This window comes from Pogona vitticeps, chromosome 4 (genome assembly GCF_051106095.1).
Source record: "Pogona vitticeps strain Pit_001003342236 chromosome 4, PviZW2.1, whole genome shotgun sequence".
Taxonomy (NCBI): domain Eukaryota; kingdom Metazoa; phylum Chordata; class Lepidosauria; order Squamata; family Agamidae; genus Pogona; species Pogona vitticeps.
The window spans coordinates 163,661,954-163,679,686 of record NC_135786.1 but is presented as its reverse complement, the minus strand read 5'-3'; the positions used below and the strand labels follow the sequence as shown (position 1 = coordinate 163,679,686).

At 41.3% G+C, this 17,733-nt stretch overlaps 1 protein-coding gene across 31 annotated transcripts in view; it reads right to left on the bottom strand.

The window, feature by feature from the left end:
* ATXN1 (ataxin 1) overlaps positions 1-17,733 on the bottom strand; it is a 303,188-nt gene that overhangs the window by 18,417 nt on the left and 267,038 nt on the right. For all 31 annotated transcript variants that reach the window (XM_078393465.1, XM_078393470.1, XM_072998646.2 and 28 more), the window contains one exon: positions 5,523-7,562. In XM_078393465.1, the coding sequence (XP_078249591.1) occupies positions 5,523-7,406 (1,884 nt within the window). In that variant the 5' untranslated portion in view covers positions 7,407-7,562. The remainder of the gene's footprint in view (positions 1-5,522; positions 7,563-17,733) is intronic.

Here is a 17,733-nt window from a genome sequence, read left to right as displayed (position 1 = left end):
TAGAAGACAGGAGGGCCTGGCGTGCTCTGGTCCATGGGGTCACGAAGAGTCGGACACGACTAAACGACTAAACACATTCCAGACTGCACGGAATAGCCTGCAAATCCCATCTGTTTCCCTATTTTCCTGGGAAGGCCACATAGCTTTTAACAGCTGTATGAGGTGGGGGAAATGTTCACATTATTGCACTATGGATGATAAGGGTCAGTTCTGGAGCTTGTAAAAGAAGAAGAAAGATATATCTATGGAGGAAAAAAAACCCACTCAAAACCTAGATTAAGAAGGTCTGGGCTAGACTCTCCAACATTAGGAACTCTTGAACCTTTCCGTAACTCTGCAATCACCTCTTCTTTGTGCCATCTGTCCCTTCTGGTCAGAGATACCACTGATTCAAAAGGCACATATTCTTCTTCTGGTGTCCCCTATGATGCACATCATTTACCCACTCTTCTCCAATACATTTTTCTCTTCCTGTATACAGAACCTTTCCTTTCAGTCTTTATCTGAAAAAAATAAATAAATAAACGCACCAGCAACCAACCTACCTGTTGAGCCTGCTCTTCTAGCTTGGGTTAATTTTTTATTCTCCTCCCCCCTTTCTGTTTATATCAGGCAATACTGCAGACCCCACACTTTTAAATGGAGTTTGGATAGAGGTTTTATCTTGCTCCCTCCATATGTCTCTTCAACTTGGCCAATCTTACAGATCTGACCTAAGAGCTCCCATCTTCTCTTGACAAATTACTCCAAGACCCACCACCTACATTCTCTTTAAGCTGTGGAGTGCTGTACTGGTGCTGTACACCCAGTGTTGCTGCTCATTTGGTTCTGGTCACGGATGGAATTTTGTGTGCACGTCATGGGGTTTCCACTAATTTTCCACTCAGCACTGGTGGAAAATTAGAATGAATATTGCCCACCACATATCCAATTTGTGTTCTTAGGACTATTACAAGATCAATTTCCTAACATTCATAGAATGAACTGCATACAACCTATCTGTGTGATTTGCACAAGCATGTGACAGTTTAAAAACCATCAGCATGGAGGAATTCATGGAAGCATATATGTAAAGTGTGTCATCTTATTTCTGCTTGAGGTAGGTTAAGAACTATACCATGTTTGGCTCACCCTTTAGTGGTTTTACTTGATTTCCTGTTGCAGTTTGTTGCATTCAGACAGAACAAAACCTGTTATATATTACATAGATATATGTCTACGGGTGACCTTGGATGGCACACATTTCAATTTAAGACATCCATTTAAAAAGGACTGTGTGGGACCTATTCTTGTCAGATTGCTGTAAAAACAAATGTACAGATTACAAGATATGTAATAATGAAAATAACTAATAATGAGCAAACCTGGCTTAGTAGCTCTGAGAGTTCTGTACCTGGCTGTGAAGCCAGAGGTCAAGCGCCTGGTTCCCCACGCTGCTTCCTGGGACAACCATCAGCTCCTGAAGCCTTGGGCAAGGTACACAGTCCCAAAGCACTGTTCCCAGAAGAAGGAAATGGTAACCCATTTCTAAGTGCTCTATACATAGGAAACTGTGCAAAAGGTTGCCATAAATCAGAATCAACTTGATGACATCTCATTTTTATTATCAATAACGAGCAAAAATCTCTTAAGTACAATGGGCTGGAAATATTCTAAGTCTGCCTTTTAGTTTCAATATACCTCCCTCCGTCTCTACTCTCAGTAAAGCTGCCACAGGTTGATGTCTCTGACAGAAAAGCCTGTTTTTGATACAATGTCATCTATCATCTGCTCTCCTCTGATAAACTCAAGCTGGTTTGATAAGGTATATAGTGGCTACATTCAAATATAATGGCAAAATACATAAACAGACACAAGTCTCAGACCTGCAAACTTAATTTTTTTGTACTATATGTGAATGAACGTTAATAACTTCTATTTCTGGTTTGCACAAACCAGGATCAAACTTTGGTTTGGATGCTGCTGTGCTCAAAGCATAGTTTGCTGATTTGGGACAAAGCAGCAAAATATGGTTTGCCCCACTTTACTTATTTGCATTTACAGACCAATTGGCAAATGATCTCAGGATGGTATGCAACTATATAAACACAAAACAAATCACAGATCATAACCAGAAAAATCAATCAGTCAAACCTTAATCAAAATACTTAACTACATGAGCAACAATAAACACTAAGTAGTAAAAGCAAAAAATGACAAGTTAACACACTAAATTACTGACAGGAGATGAAAGACTTAACCTGATGTTTGAAGATTAAGTAATGCGAATGTCATGTGACTCTCCTGTGTGAGAGAATTCTACAGATGCTATTAACAAAAGCTTCTGACTTGTTCCTCTCAAGTACTGTATACAGGAAGAGGAGTATGGATTCCAAGAGCTCAAAGCCTTGGCGGCTTGCAATAACGAATCATGGCTTACATGTCTGAAGAACTAAAGTGTCTTTGATTTATAAATATCCTTAACTTAAATCAATGGTAGGATATGGATTCCACAATAATTCTTCCTTCCAGCTACTAACCACTAGTCTGAGCTGTTTATCAAAAGCAAATGAGCATCTTTTGCCAAAATGCATACTTGAAACAGGTGAACATTGTAAGTTCAGACCCCCTAACACTACAAAAAGTCTGATTTGGAAATTTCTTTGTACCCATTATTACCATCTGACTAACTTCCTTAAAGCCTCCAAGGAACTACTGTCAATGCCTACTTGACCTTTAGGAATCTTTGAATGATTGGCTGATTTTAGAAGCTAGCTTTGGTCAGACCCACAGCAGCTTCTCCTTCCTTCTAAGCTGTCTGAGAGGGATCAGGGAAGAGATCTTTGTGCGTTGGTGGACAGTTTGATGAAAGTGTCAACCCAGTGTGTGGTGGCAGTAAGAAGGCCAATTCCATGCTAAGCATCATTAAAAGGGGGGATTGAAAATAAAACAGCCAACATTCTAATGCCGTTGTACAAAACAATGGTAAGGCCACACCTGGAGTACTGAGTACAGTTCTGGTTGCTGCACCTCAAAAAAGGCATAGTGGAACTGGAAAAGGTGCAGAAGAGAGCGACTAAAATAATGACTGGGCTGGGGCACTTCTCTTATGAGGAAAGGCTACATTTGGGGCTCTTTAGTCTAGAGGAAAGGTACCTGAGGGAGAACCTTTTATACATGATGGAGATGTATAAAATTATGCAGGGGATGGATAAAGTAGATAGAGGGAAGCTCTTTCCCTCTCACACAATATTAGAACCAGGGGACATCCACTCAAATTGAGTGTTGGAAGAGTGAGAACAGATAAAAGAAAATATTTCTTGACCAGCGTATTGTTAGTCTGTGGAACCCCTTGCCACAAGATGTGGTGATAGCATCTGGCCTTTAAAAGGGGATTGGACAGATTCCTGGAGGAAAAGTCCAAGTTACAAGCCATGATGGGGATGTATAATCTCCAGGCTTCAAAGGAAGGTACCTCCAAATGCCAGATGCAGGGGAGGGGTATCAGGAGACAGGTATCTACTTGTCTCATGTGCTCCCAGAGGCATCTGGTGGGGCTACTATGAGATACAGGAAACTGGAGTAGCCTGATCCAGCAGGGCTCTTCTTATGTTCTTCCCTTGGGTTCCTTTTGAAAAAAGAGGGGATTGCTATTGAAAAAACCCAGATTGTGCAATTGTTCTCGCTAAGGCTGATGTGCTACTTTAATTTACCTAGGCAATGGATATAGGGAAGATTGGAGGGACTCTTACAGACACTGGAAAAATCAGCACTCTTGTCCGGGAATGTAGCTTTCCCAGCCATACTTGCAAGGGATGTGCTATTCAGTTTTGTTTTGTACTGTATTCCTGCTCCCAGAATGTTATAAGAATTTCCCAGGCAGAATTCCGGAAGTTTGAACCCACAGGCCCACACCTATTTTGCTCATTTGGAGCAGGACCTCCAAGCAAAAGCTGCCTCAATGCAAAAACATTTAAAATTATTTTCCTTCCTCCCTCCCTCCCTCCCTCCCTCTGTGTTTCATTGAACTGTCAATGAACAGGTAATAGAATGCTAAATGCTTATAACTCACATATTCACTGTATTGATCACTAAGAGATTAGCAGAAAGACAACTCTTTCTCCACATATACAGTAACAGAAACGGCTATAAAATTATGTAGAGAAGTATGGGCATGGTGAAGCATGGGAACAATTCTCCTTAACATTTGTTAGAAATTGAGATGGGGGTATTCGTATACTATTACCCCATGCACAGGTGGATGTGACGAGGGGGCGTCCCCCTAGGGCCAGACCATCCACTCACCTGTCCACTGCTGGCTCCGCTCTCCCTTCCAGTCGCTCTGGAGCTCCCGACTGACTATCCTCCTGGCAGGAGGAAGGAAGACGAGTCTCCCTGCCAAGCTGACAAGTGGATAGCCGACCGGGAGCTCCCGAGCAATTGGAAGAGACAATAGAGCCAGTGACAGATGAGTGAGTAGGCAGTCCAGCCCTAGGAGGCCGGTCCCTCGTCACGTCCACCAGTGCGGGGGTATTCGTATACAAGTATTCCCATCTTTAGTTAGAATCCATTCATCAGTTGCATGGAATTTTGCTGAAATCTGAGGCAAAGCCAAAGAGATTCATATACACGTCGAAGCATTCTAGATACACTTAGAATAAAATCCTTGTCATAGTCTTCCCATTTCAGTTTTTTTTTCTGTTTTAATTTTTAATCTTTACATGTTTCTCATACATATACACTTCCTCCTCCAAGCACAGATAATTTAATATTCTTATTCTCTGTCTCCCATCACCCAACTTCAATTAGTGCAGAATTTATGCAAATTAACCAATATGACACCTAAATAAATTGTTGTGGTGTCCTGGGGAATGAGTGAAAAGAACCTTCAGAAGCAAGTCACAAAACAGTCAGACTACAAGATCAGGAAGTAGTTAGGTTATAGCTTCTGATAAAACAAATTAGCAGAATGGCTTAGTAAGGCACTCATAGCATGTATGGCAATATTAATTCAACATTTAAAAACAGAAGAACAAAGTGCTGAATCATGGAGGAAGAAGAACAGCAACTGAAAAGTGGAACATCACTAGACTTCTGTTCCAGTGAACTGTGGGACAGTCTGTGTTATTTATCAAAGAACTGGACTAAATGTCAAGGGAACCTTTGCATGGGAAATATCTTTAATAAAATGTTTTCCAGCATCCCTGACCACTGGCCATGCAGGTTAGTGCAACTGAAGGGCACAAAACTGGGGCATGCTATAAAAATGTAATACTGTACGTGTTTAAGCATGTTTAAGTCACATATAATTTATATTTCTGGACCATTCTTTATGTAAGTCATTGGGTGATTCATAATGCAAAAATTTCGCTCAAAACCCAATTCCTTTGTCATTGGCATAACTCTGGACAATCCTTTCACCATGACAATAACTGACTCACCTGTTAGCCAATCATTCCTCTCACAGCATTAAAACATTGTAAGCAGAGATATTAGTTCCACTTGCCCAATAACGCCCTCGCCCACCCTCACAAACCTATTACCTGTGCTCGATGCTCTCCGACTGCAAACTGTATCATGGCAATGCCAGGGTTATGGCTGTCATCGATCCTTTCCACCGTGCTGGAGTCAATTTTCAGGTCACTGCTAATTTCTGCACTCTGTATAAAGTCTTCAGTTTTTAGATCTTCTACTTTCTTCAGTTCTCCATTGGCCAACTGAATGATAGACCCTTTCATGAAGTAAGGAGGCAGTGTAGGAGGAGCTGCTGCTGAAGAAGGTACTGGCTGGACCAGGGGGAGGTGTATCTGGGCCTGCACTACTGCTGCCTGGTAAGCCGTCTGACTTGCTAGTGATTCAGCATTGAAATTCTCACTTTTTGGAATGGTGGTAGTGACAAATGTGTGAGGCACTGCTGCCAACTGCGGAGATGATGTTGCTATAGCAGGTGGTACCCCTGAGGAGTCAATATCTGCATTGCCTACTGGTATTAAGAGGGGCTGAGTACCAGGGATCACCAAGTGCTGTGGGAAGCTTCCAGGATACCCAAAGGCTTGCTGCTGACTGCTCAGATAGCCAATGACTGGTGGTTGAGTCCCAGTGTAGAAAGCCGCAGCAGGCAACCCAACAGGGAGCTGCTCTGAGGTGCTATGGGTGGTCTGGATGACTGTGTGAGGGGACAAAGTGGCGACTGCTTTCACCCCTTCATGACCCACAGTCTGCTGTGGAGATAAAGCATAGGATCGGTGGACTGTTTTTCCCAAATGTAAGCTTCCCTTTTCATTGAGAGTTGAAGGAGGTGTTTCTCTGTTGGCAGCTTGTTGGACCTCCATGTCTCCAGTAGGTGTGTTGCTGTTGGGGACTACCATTATGGAGGACCGGACACTGGTGGAATCCCGTGCAATATAATCAGCAGGACCCGAGTGCACCACCACATGCCTGGCCTCACAATGATGAGGAGATGGTTTATTGCCTGATTTGACAAGATTTACTTCTGAGGATGGTGAGATGCCATATCTCCTACTCTTCTCTATTTCCCCATTCATGATTTCTTTTGCTTGCATAGCATGCAGCCTGTTGCTTTCAGACTTCTTGGTGGACTCCCTAGTGACAAAATGGCCACCAGAATCTGCATACTGCACCACCACCTGGGAGGAGGGACCAAGGGTAAATGCATGAGGAATCATGGTCTGGTGGGGATGTAAATGAACTGGGATAGCTGGAGGAGAAACATTTCTGACAACACTCTGAGAGCTGGAAATATGAACATATTGGTTTTGTTGGGTAGGTGGAGGAGACCCTGCAGTGATCAGTCCAGGTGTCCTGACTAGATGTGGCTCAACTTTGTGTCCCTGCTGGCTTAGGTTGCTCATGCTGGCCAACAAAGTAGAATATGCCTCCAGCTGGGAACGCTGGGATGGAGTGGTTGCAACAGCAGTGGCAGAGGCTGCTGTGCTGGTTGCAGAACTAGCTGTTGGGGAGATCAGTGGGGAAGGGAGGAATCCGGCATATGGTCCACTGTACTGGGGCCCAACAAACTGCAAAGTGTGCTGCAGATGTGTGTACTGCACAGGGGAAACGGGTGTTCCTGCCTGTGAGAGTGCAGATGGGTACACTGTGGGAAGTGTTGCAGTGGCTGGAACAGACCTAGGAGCACTAGGTGGGGAATAATCTATTCCTGTAGATAATGATTTGTGTAAACCTATTCCCTGTTGTGAACCAGCCTCCACAGAGATTCCACCAGGCCTGTTCCATCCACTTGTGCTGCTTTGGCTGCTGGTTGTACTTGAGAGCCATGTTACATTATCTGCACGGTGGTTTTCACTTGCCAGAACCAATGGCTTAACCTCAGAAGGCAGGCTGGTGGCAGGGATCTCTCGTTTCTTGGGTGGAAGGCTTTCATTGCTTCTTTCCTGGTTGGATTTCATTTTTCACTGGCCCCTGCCCTTCACTTCTGTGGCTTCACTGCCTGGTTGGCTCTGATTTCAGTCTATTAAGCGGAAAGTCACATTTGATTTCTGAAGGGGATCCAGAGACTTCATGAGGAATCATCTCCCTGTGAGCACAATCCTCCACAAGCATCTCTAGAACAAGAAAAGAAGAGAGAGAGGGGAAAAAGAGGAAAAAATCAAAACACTAGTAGTTAGAAAAAATGAAGAGGAGTTTACCAAAAAATCAAGAACATTTTGTCTTTCAGAATTTCAGTTACGTGTTAGGTTTACAGAGGCATTACTGAAAAAAAGTAGGAGACAGTCATTCTCTCACTCTCCTAACTTTATTCCCAGGAAATTCCTGGGAAAGGGGTTAACATATGTTTTCCAGGAAAGTACCTATCCTAGATTTTTGAATTGCAGTTTTGTATCTATGTGTGATTATGAGTTCTTTTCAGAAATACATCCAGTCTACATCAGTACCTGTAGCTTTTAGTGGTAAACAAATATATATTTATAGAGCTCTATTATACAGACCTCTATTACCATCTCCACGCAAAAACTGGAGGTTGTTCATGACTTTGTGTACCTTGGCTCAATGATCTCTGACACTCTTTCCCTAAATGTCAAGCTGGATAAACGCATTGACAAAGCACCTACCATGTTCTTTAGACTCACAAAGAGAGTATGGCTCAATAAGAAGCTGACAACATATACCAAGATCCAGGTCTATAGAGCCTGTGTCCTGAGCACACTCCTGTACTGCAGTGAGTCCTGAACCCTTTGTGCACAGCAGGAGAGGAAGCTGAACACCTTCCATATGCGTTGTCTCCAATGGATTTTTGGTATCACCTGGCAGGACAAAGTTCCAAATAGAGTAGTCTAGAACGAGCTGGAATTTTCAGCATGCATACATTACTGAAACAGCGACATCTACGTTGGCTTGGGCATGTCATGAGAATGGCTGATGGTCAGATTCCAAAAGATCTCCTGTACGGATAATTAATGCAGGGAAATTGCCCCAGAGGGAGACCACAGCTGCGATACAAGGACATCTGCAAGTGGGATATGAAGGCCTTAGGAATGGATCTCAACACATGGGAAACCCTGACATCTGAGCGTTTAGCCTGGAGGCAGGCGATGCATCATGGCCTCTCCCAATTTGAAGAGACCCTTGTCCAGCAAGCTGGGGCAAAGAGGCAATCCCGAAAGTAACAAAATCAGGGAGCTGGACAGGGGACAGATTGTATTTGTCTTCAGTGTGAAAGGGATTGTCACTCTCGAATTGGCCTTCTCAGCCAAACTAGATGCTGTTCCAAGTCCTCCATACAGAGCACGTTACCATATTCTTTCGAGACTGAAGGATGCCTAAATGAAAACTGTTAGAGCTAAGGTGATCTGGAACTATTTCATGTTGGAGCAAAAATATGATAAAAATACAAAAAAAAAATAGTAAGGACTGATGTACTAGCACAGTAAGTGACTTTGCTTCAGTTCTCAAGTCAAACCTGTGCCCAAATTACAGTTTAGCAATGTGGAGGAACACACAGACATATTACAGATCAAGAATGCGTGCACTCATAAACAAAATTATAATAAGGTCTGCATGTAACCAATTCTAAAATTAATTTTGTTTAATTCAATGCATTTACTTCCAACCATCTTTCTGTGGAACTCAATTCAGTATACATATTTCAGAAATTCTCCAAGTTAACAGCAAATTCCTACTATGGAATCGCAATTATCTAAGTCAGGGGCCTAAGGTCAAATCTGGCTCACTCTCAGTAAGTGAGCATTTCTGCTACGGGTGCTGAGATATCTCCTCCCAACTGCTGTCCCCTCCTCTCCTTTCTTTTTTCGCCTATTCACCAAAGAAGTGCTCATACAGAATTTTGCTTTCTGATCCCTGCAATCTATATCTGCACGGTACAGGTTAAGCTCCACTTGCATGGTTAAAATTGCTTACTACAATGACAGCATATGTAGCTCCAATCATATCATGTTCTCTTGTTTCCTAGTAACCAATGAATTGTGAGCTGCAGCTGCTCCATGACTGCTCTCTGTGTAGGAGAAGAGCACTTACAAATGACTGGGACCTGTTCTATGTAAGGAAACAGGTTTAATAGACTTGGGAGTATGCGTGGGAATCATGTTATACATAAGAATAGGAACAGAGATAAAGGGCAGCTGCAAAATTCAGATCTCAATGTTTGTACTTATCCTGGCATCCAACCTTCCAGGATGGCTCTACTCTTCACACTGTTGCAGATTTCAAGTGTGGGATGGCAGAGGAAGGCTGGCTGTACGTGTGTGCATCAATACAAATACTTCTGTGTGCATGTGTGAGTGCCTTGCAACCTATGGGAATATGGGTCTCAGTGATCTTAGAAGTATGCTACAAAATAAGGAGCTGCTTTCTGTCAAACTCTTTACCTCAGGATTATGTGGATAATAAAACATGGCCTAGGATCAAAAAGCAGTGCTAGAAACCAGGTTTGACAAAGGAGAATCACTCCCCTATAGTCCTAGTTTTGGTAGGTTATGGAGGAATAACATTGGCAAAGTGGGGAGAGTAGGCTTCTGGTTTTCATTAAACCTGTCTTCTCTCCTTCTTTAATCTGAACACTGCAAAGAAAGGCAGAGATAAAATACCAAGGTTGCAAACTAACAGTAACTTTGGTAAAACAGAAGTCATTCAACATGGGCAAGGCTCTGAGGGATAAGTTTAAAACACACATATAAACACACACACATATAAACACACACACACACACACACACACACACACACACACACACACACACACAGAAAGTGCACCAAAGAGATATGAAAGAAAGATTATTTTTGCAACTGACCTTGTAAATAGGCCAGGGTTTCCCAGTTCTACACATATATACACGCAATTCCCACATATAATCAAGAGTATGTGGAGTTATTCAGCCATCATCTAATCTAAGCACCTATCAGCTATTGCTGACAATCTATAATTCAAGTAATACCAGTAAGTCTTTTGCAGCATTATTACGCAACAGTAATACTATTCACACTGTTATGGGACAATTGCAAAAGATAGTTATACTTAAGCAACAAAAATGAAAACTGACAGGAGAAAAACTCTTCAGTATGTATCAAGGATGTATAAAGGATTCAGAAGACTGAATACAATAACATAATGAGATCAAACAATCTGAGTTTGAGAAACAAGCCAAAAATAAATTTTGGATCATGTATCTTCAGGCAGCGTCTTGCTAACTTCAGCAAGTTGATGTTCTGCTGCAAAAAAGAGCTTATTTTAGTAAACACTAGAAATCGATTACTATTGCCTCTTGACTTGGACTTTAATTAAACTGCCGAAGTGGTAACAATCATTTTCTCTGTGTTCATATTTTATACACCATCATTAACAAAACAAGTTCATTCAGTCTTGCAGTTGATGTGTTTATTTTTATGTTCTACAAATAAAGTAAAATGCTGGGCTTCATTAGTAGAGTCACTGTTAGTGAATCACACAGAACAGATTTTCTATTACTGGCATCAGTTTTTGGAACATAATGCAATACAATGGTGCCTCGACTTACGAACGTCCTGACATACAACCATTTCGATTTACAACCAGCTCCGGCCGCAAAAATGTTGCTTCAACTTGTGACTGGAGCTTTGAGTTACAACCAAAAAAAAGGCAGGGAAAAAGGCGGGGACTTAAAATTGCTAACCGTTGGTGGCGGCTGCTTCTTTGTAGCTCTTTTGCCCCAGCAGTTAGAGACAGTGCGATTGAAGGAGGCTTCAGACTGCCTGGTAAGATAAGGTGCTGCTTTTTACTTTTAAAAAACTGTTCTGGGTGGGTTTTGCAGCGTGGTTTTGGGCTGGGTGGTGGGATTATGTTTCTATGCTGTGATGGGTCTTGCAGGGTTTGTTTTTTGGGTTTTTCCCCCTCATTTCCGATGGGTCTTGCAGGGTTTGTTTGCTTTTTGCTTTTTTTTCCCCCATTTCCGATGGATCTTGTAGGGTTTGTCTGCCTTCTGCTTTTACTTTTTTTGCATTTCCGAAGGTTCTTGCATAGTTTGTTTGCCTTCTGCTTTGCTTTTTTTTGCATTTCTGAAGGGTCTTGCATGGTTTGTTTGCTTTTCTCCCCCCCCCCCCCCACTTGGCCGGAATGAATTAATTGCGTTTCTGAGGGTTATTGCAGTGTTCTGATTTTGCAAATTTTTTTTTCTTTTGCCGGAATGGATTAATTGCATTTCAATGCATTCCTATGGGAAATGTGCTTCAACTTACGACCATTTCAAGTTATGACCGGAGTTCTGGAACCAATTAAGTTCTAAGTTGAGGCACCACTGTACAGTATGTCCCCTCCCCCCAGTCTATTTTGCTACAAGAAGCCAAAGGGATGAGATAGATTCACAAGTTTACTTGTGTGTAGAGATGGGGGTATTCGTATTCGTAGATGAACACAAATACCTCCACGCAGGTGGAAATAAAGAACATCCACTTGGTGTTTGGCTGCTGCTGCAGGCACAGCAACAGCATCTTTCTATTGCGCTGTTCTCTGCAATTGATTAGCCACTCTGCGACCTGACAGAGAGGCTTGTCATCCTGTGAATACCCCCATCTCTACTTGTGAGGCATTCAGACAGAAACTGCCTGAAGTCTGACCTTTCAGAGACATGAAAGAGCACTCTAAAGCAGGGTGCAATTTTAACTGACAACACAGATTCAAATACCATGATCTGTGATGCCATCAAGGTAATGCAGTCTCCTGCTCTGATGTTTGCACAACAGATTTTAGTAATAAAGCACTGTGCAAATCTCCTTCTTATACAGTAGCTTGATCCTACCATACCTATGTAAAGACAGTACGGGACATTAAGCACCCTTATGCCGGTGTACTTCTTTCTGACATATTACAGCATATTACAGCTAGACAACACAAAACATCTCACCTACCCATCTAGCATTGCTGTTGTTGTTACATGCTGCCAAGTTGCATCTGACTTAAAGCACCCTAATAAAGTTTTAAGATATTTGAAAAGTTATTTTATTGGAGTTGCCACTGCTGAGCAGGGATTCAAACCTAGATTTCCAGAGCCCTAGGATATCACTCTATCCATTACACCACAATGGCACTCATTTAGCTCATAATGGGTAACACTGTGTTTTCAGTATCTTGGACATTACGAGTCTACTCACCTCACATCCTTCAAAGAGACTAGAAACTGAATCTTGGGCTTCAGTCGTACAAAGATATACTCCACCCCTGAATTATGGCTACATTGGATGGTTCCAACAAAACTGATGACATAGACTCAGGCTGGCTCATGAGATCAAACTAGGGAACATCAGTGGCAGGTCAAAGACCAATCAACTACTAGAGGAAGATTCTCTCAGGCTTTCAGAACAATTTTGTTCTACATACTCTTGTCAGACCATGGATTTACATTTGGAAGAGATGTGAACAACCTGGATTCAGCCTTTACCTGTTCACTGGTAATTAATCTGTTTAGTTTTGTTGTTGGTTTCTTCCAAATTCCCTTTTCTATTCAGTCTTGTTAAAACAACACGAACAGACAAGTAATAAGTAATTTTTTTAAAAAAAACCCTCTCCTTTTAAACATTCTTTTTTCCTTTTTACTTTCTTAAGAATGAGTGAACACGTGCTTAAAGTGAGGTGGTGAACAAAACAAGGAAAACTGGAGATGACCATTGGGACTTCTGTATGCTTTTAGCCGGAGACACTGTGGAGTATCTGGGTAGCCAGAATCCATTGGCAGTGTGCCTACACTTACTCCAACTGAAGCGAAAAGGGGAAAAAAAGCAGAGAAAAATTGGGGAGACTACAAGCTCTAGCCACAAGAATCTCAAATAGATGATAGAACAAGAGGACAGCTGAATGCATTTTCATTGCACTTCCAAAGAATTCAAAGTATGAATTCATAGGTTTTAAAACTGAACACTACTATCTTTAAAATATCCTAACCAAAAAACAAATTTTAATTAACCAATTTTTACAAATTAAAAACATTTCCTAGGGAGATAACAGGAGGAGCCACACCATTCTTGTGCTTTCCTATTGTCTTGATAACTAGTTGAATGAGGACTTCTAGAGCATGATAGCACAGTGAAGCACTATCTTTTAAGGCTACTGCACGAATTAACTTGGAAATAAGCTTCACTATACTGAGTAGGAATTACTTTTTTCTAAGTGTGCATAGGAAAGTAACTTTTAGAAGCCACATTTTTTTCTCACCAAAACAATGATAATGTCATAATCACTATATCAGACTGGGGCATAAGCAGCAACCCTCACAATCCAGAAAGTTCACCTGCCATCTGGGAGACATGTATTTGAATCCAATTTTGAAAAACTTCAAATCTTAACATCCACATTAGGCACAAAATTGTATTAAAAATGGAATTGACAAAATGCTTGGTAACTTCAATCTTAATAGTAGCACATGAAAACTGCATAAAAAGTTCACATACATATATAACGCAGCAGGTTTTCACTCATGGGTACAGCTTATTTCTTTTTAAATTGATGTATTTTTTTAAAAAAATTGGTTTTATGTTTTCAACTATGATTCATTTCATATTGTTGCTAGTGCTCTGTAAACTTATTACATAAATTAATAAAGTTGTCAAATGAATATCATTCAATAAACAATTATTGCCATGATATTCGTATTTTTTAATAAGAACAGTAAGAATCGGGATTCCCCTTTCCTTAGCTTGCTAAAGATCTTGATCCCATATTACTTAATGAGAGATTGGACATGATTAAGAACCTTTTGATGGTGAAGTATTCAGCGTCCAAAAAGAATGCCAAGGTACTGATGAAAATGTACCCATCAATACATGTAATCATTGTCACTATCATCATCTTGGCATATTCAATTTGATTCTGATCTGCCAGATTCTCTCAGTCCTTTTACATCTTTATTTCATCAGCCACGTGATCACTGTTGTAATTGGTAAGATTGCAATTAGATTTGGCACATATGTAGTTGAATACAAGCCAACAATGCTACATAGCTTATGATCTGACTCTTCTGGCATTTCACAGTTTTTGGGCAAATTTTCCCAGGGAACAACTGCATAATTATAAAACACAAAATCACATGGATTTTTTATTTTCTTGTAATGGCAAATCTCTTTACAGCACTAACATTTTCCTTCAACCACAGATTATTAAAAATGGACAAAAGGTTATCAATCAAAGTATGCTCCTTTTATGTGCATCTTTAAGAACCTATCTTCCTCCTTCACTATTGAGGCAGTCAGCTCTGCATTTAGAAGTGGTGCTCCCTGGAAGTGATAACACTGTATAGACACTGGATTGTCCTTACATGACCCTTTTCTCACCTCCATATTTTCCAAATTTGCTTGCTGCATTATTGTACAGCAGAGCAAATCAACATTCTACAAGGCAATTCTAAACAGTGGGGCAGCTCAAACAAAAAATTGTAACTTTGAAACTGGATTTGGGATCAGCACCAAATGTGGCACAGAAGTAGCAAACAGTCTGTTCTTGCTATGTGCCAAATTTGGAGAAGTTTGGGTAATGGTGTTTTGAGTTACGATTTTTTAAAAGTAAAACTATATCCCCCATGCAGAAACAAGTCACCTTAAAACATCCCACGTTTAAACAACTCATACAAATTGAAAAGACCAGTCTTACTTATCTTGAAGAATAATGGTTTGTCCCACCCACTTTTTTTCCAATTTGGAAAGAATCCAGGCTATGGGGGCTGAAATACTTATCCTCAAAAAATGCCTTTCTAAAAGCAAAAACAATCACTTTGTTATAAAACTGAGCATATGTTTGGAGGGCAATGAAGGTCACAGAAACTGTCAAAAGACAGGTTTTTTTGAAGAGTAAAAAAAACCCTCAGCCTTGCTTTAAATAAAGTGACAGTTCTTTAAAGGAGTGACAGTCTTCCAGAAAGAGGCATTTGGCCATGGATTTCCATGGAATTAACATACAATTTTTGTAAGGCACATTCAAAGTATTTCTGTATTTAAAAAGGACAGATCAGTTGAATTTGTCCAGCCCTGAATGTTTTCAGTAAACGTTCTCTAGGATTTCTGACACCAAGCTCCTGACAAAAGTCAGGATATAAGCCACCTTGATGTAAGCTGATTGGGTCCTTTTAAAGAGAAAGGTAGGGTAAATATATTTTAAACAAAAAAAATAAAAATAATTAAATAAAAGTATTCAAAGGGGAAATCAGCACCAGGTCCAGGGTTATCTGAACTTTTGACACTGTCAGTCAAGGCACAATTAGCTGATACTCAGGAGGTGCACTTTTAACTCTTTCCTGGTTAAACAGACATTTTTTGCTGGAAAAGGGATTCAGTGTCTTGTAAAATATTTTAAAACATACTAAAAACACTGAAAATAAATATTCATAAGCCCACTTGTTTAAACTGTGAAATTACTATTTTGTGCTTTGTGGCTGAGTATGGACATACTCAATGTTAGCAGAGCTTTGATGTCTATGTTCTGTCATAGTTTCAGTCATTCCATCCATCTTGTCACTATACAACTGTCTGGTAATTAAGAAAAAAACTACAAAGTTGCTATGTGCCTTCAAGTCACTTCTGATGTATGATGACTATGAGTTATCATACCATCCTACAAAATTTCATATCACTAATGGCTCTTCTCATCTTCCTACTGTCCCCACCCCTTTCTTAACAAGATTGCCTTTTCTAGTAAGTTCTGCTCAGATCGAAAAATAATGGTTGTGGATTTCTTTATTGAGACAATCTGTCTAATATTAGGTCTTCCTTGCTTCCTACTGCTCCCATCCCCATATTTCTCTGCAATATTGTCTTTTCTGATCAGTTTTGTATTTTCATTTTGTACGCATGGTAGGATAAAGATGGGATGTGGTGGTGCTGCGGGTTAAACCGCAGAAGCCTCTGTGCTGCAAGGTCAGAAGACCAGCAGTCATAAGATCGAATCCACGCAACAGAGTGAGCTCCCGTCGCATGTCCCAGTTCTTGCCAACCTAGCAGTCCGAAAGCACATAAATGTGAGTAGATAAATAGGTACCACCATGGTGGGAAGGTAACGGCATTCCGTGTCTAGTCACGCTGGTCATGTGACCACGGAAACTGTCTATGGACAAACGCTGGCTCTATGGCTTGGAGTCAGGATGAGCACCATGCCCTAGAGTTGGACATGACTGGATTAAATGTCAAGGGGTACCTTTGCCTTTACCTAGGATAGCCTCAGGTTATTCATTTTTGCTCTGGTGAAAGTTCCAACTTGACTTGGTTGAGCACCCTCTTTTCTGCTTTTTTAAGTTGTCTGTAGTATCTTTAAGGCTGTCTTCCAACACCACATTTCAAATGAGTTGATGTTTATCCCTGTTTTTCTTCACTGCTTTTATTCCATATACAATGATGCCGCGCAAGACGAAAATAATTTGTTCTGCGAGTCGCTTCATCTTGCGAAATTTTCGTATTGCGAAGCACGGTTTCCCATAGGAATGCATTGACATTTAATTAATGTGTTCCTATTGGTGAAAAAAGAGGAATTTGCAGATGATCCCTAGTTTGGAGAGCAGAGCGTGCGTTGTGTTTTTACTGCCATGAGAATGGGAATTTGCAGAGAGCCTCTGGCTTTTCCTCCTCCTCCTGGGGCCCCACCTACTCCCTCCAGCCTCGCTTTGCCACCGGCTCCAGCTTTGCTGGCAGCAACACCGGCAACAACAAAGGGAAGGAAGAGGAGGAGTTGTGGGAAGGCGATAAGGAGGTTTTTTGTCAAGCGCGGCCAGCTCTTCATTCATGGCATTGGGTTGGAAGAGGGAGTGGCGGTGGCGGAGACGGAAGGAGTGAGTGAGACCACCTGCCTGCTTGTGAGAGAGGAGCCGCTGTGGAGCCCAGCCGCCACCTTCTTCGCAAGACATCCTTGCAAAAACTAGAAAAATTCATCTAGCAAGTCACAAAAAATCGCAAGACGCTTTTGTCTTGCGAGTTTTTCGTTGCGTGAGGCATTCGTCTTGCGAGGCATCACTGTACTACAAATGATTTTCTTCTTGGTTTCCAGTGACACTTTTTGCTAACTCCAACCTATCCCTCATACTTGTTGGAAAACAGCCATGACTATTGCTTTGTGCTTGGGTGAGAAGTAGTTAATTGATGAAAAAAAGGAGTCTGGGATTTTCCCTTACATTGTGTCATTCTGTAAATGGTAGTGAGCACAAGAGGGCATCCTGTAGACTAGCCATTCTCAATTGGAGCCATATGGCCTCATCAGAGCCCCAGTATCATTTGAAGGGGGTCATAAACTGGAAACAATTCTTCACACATCACCTTT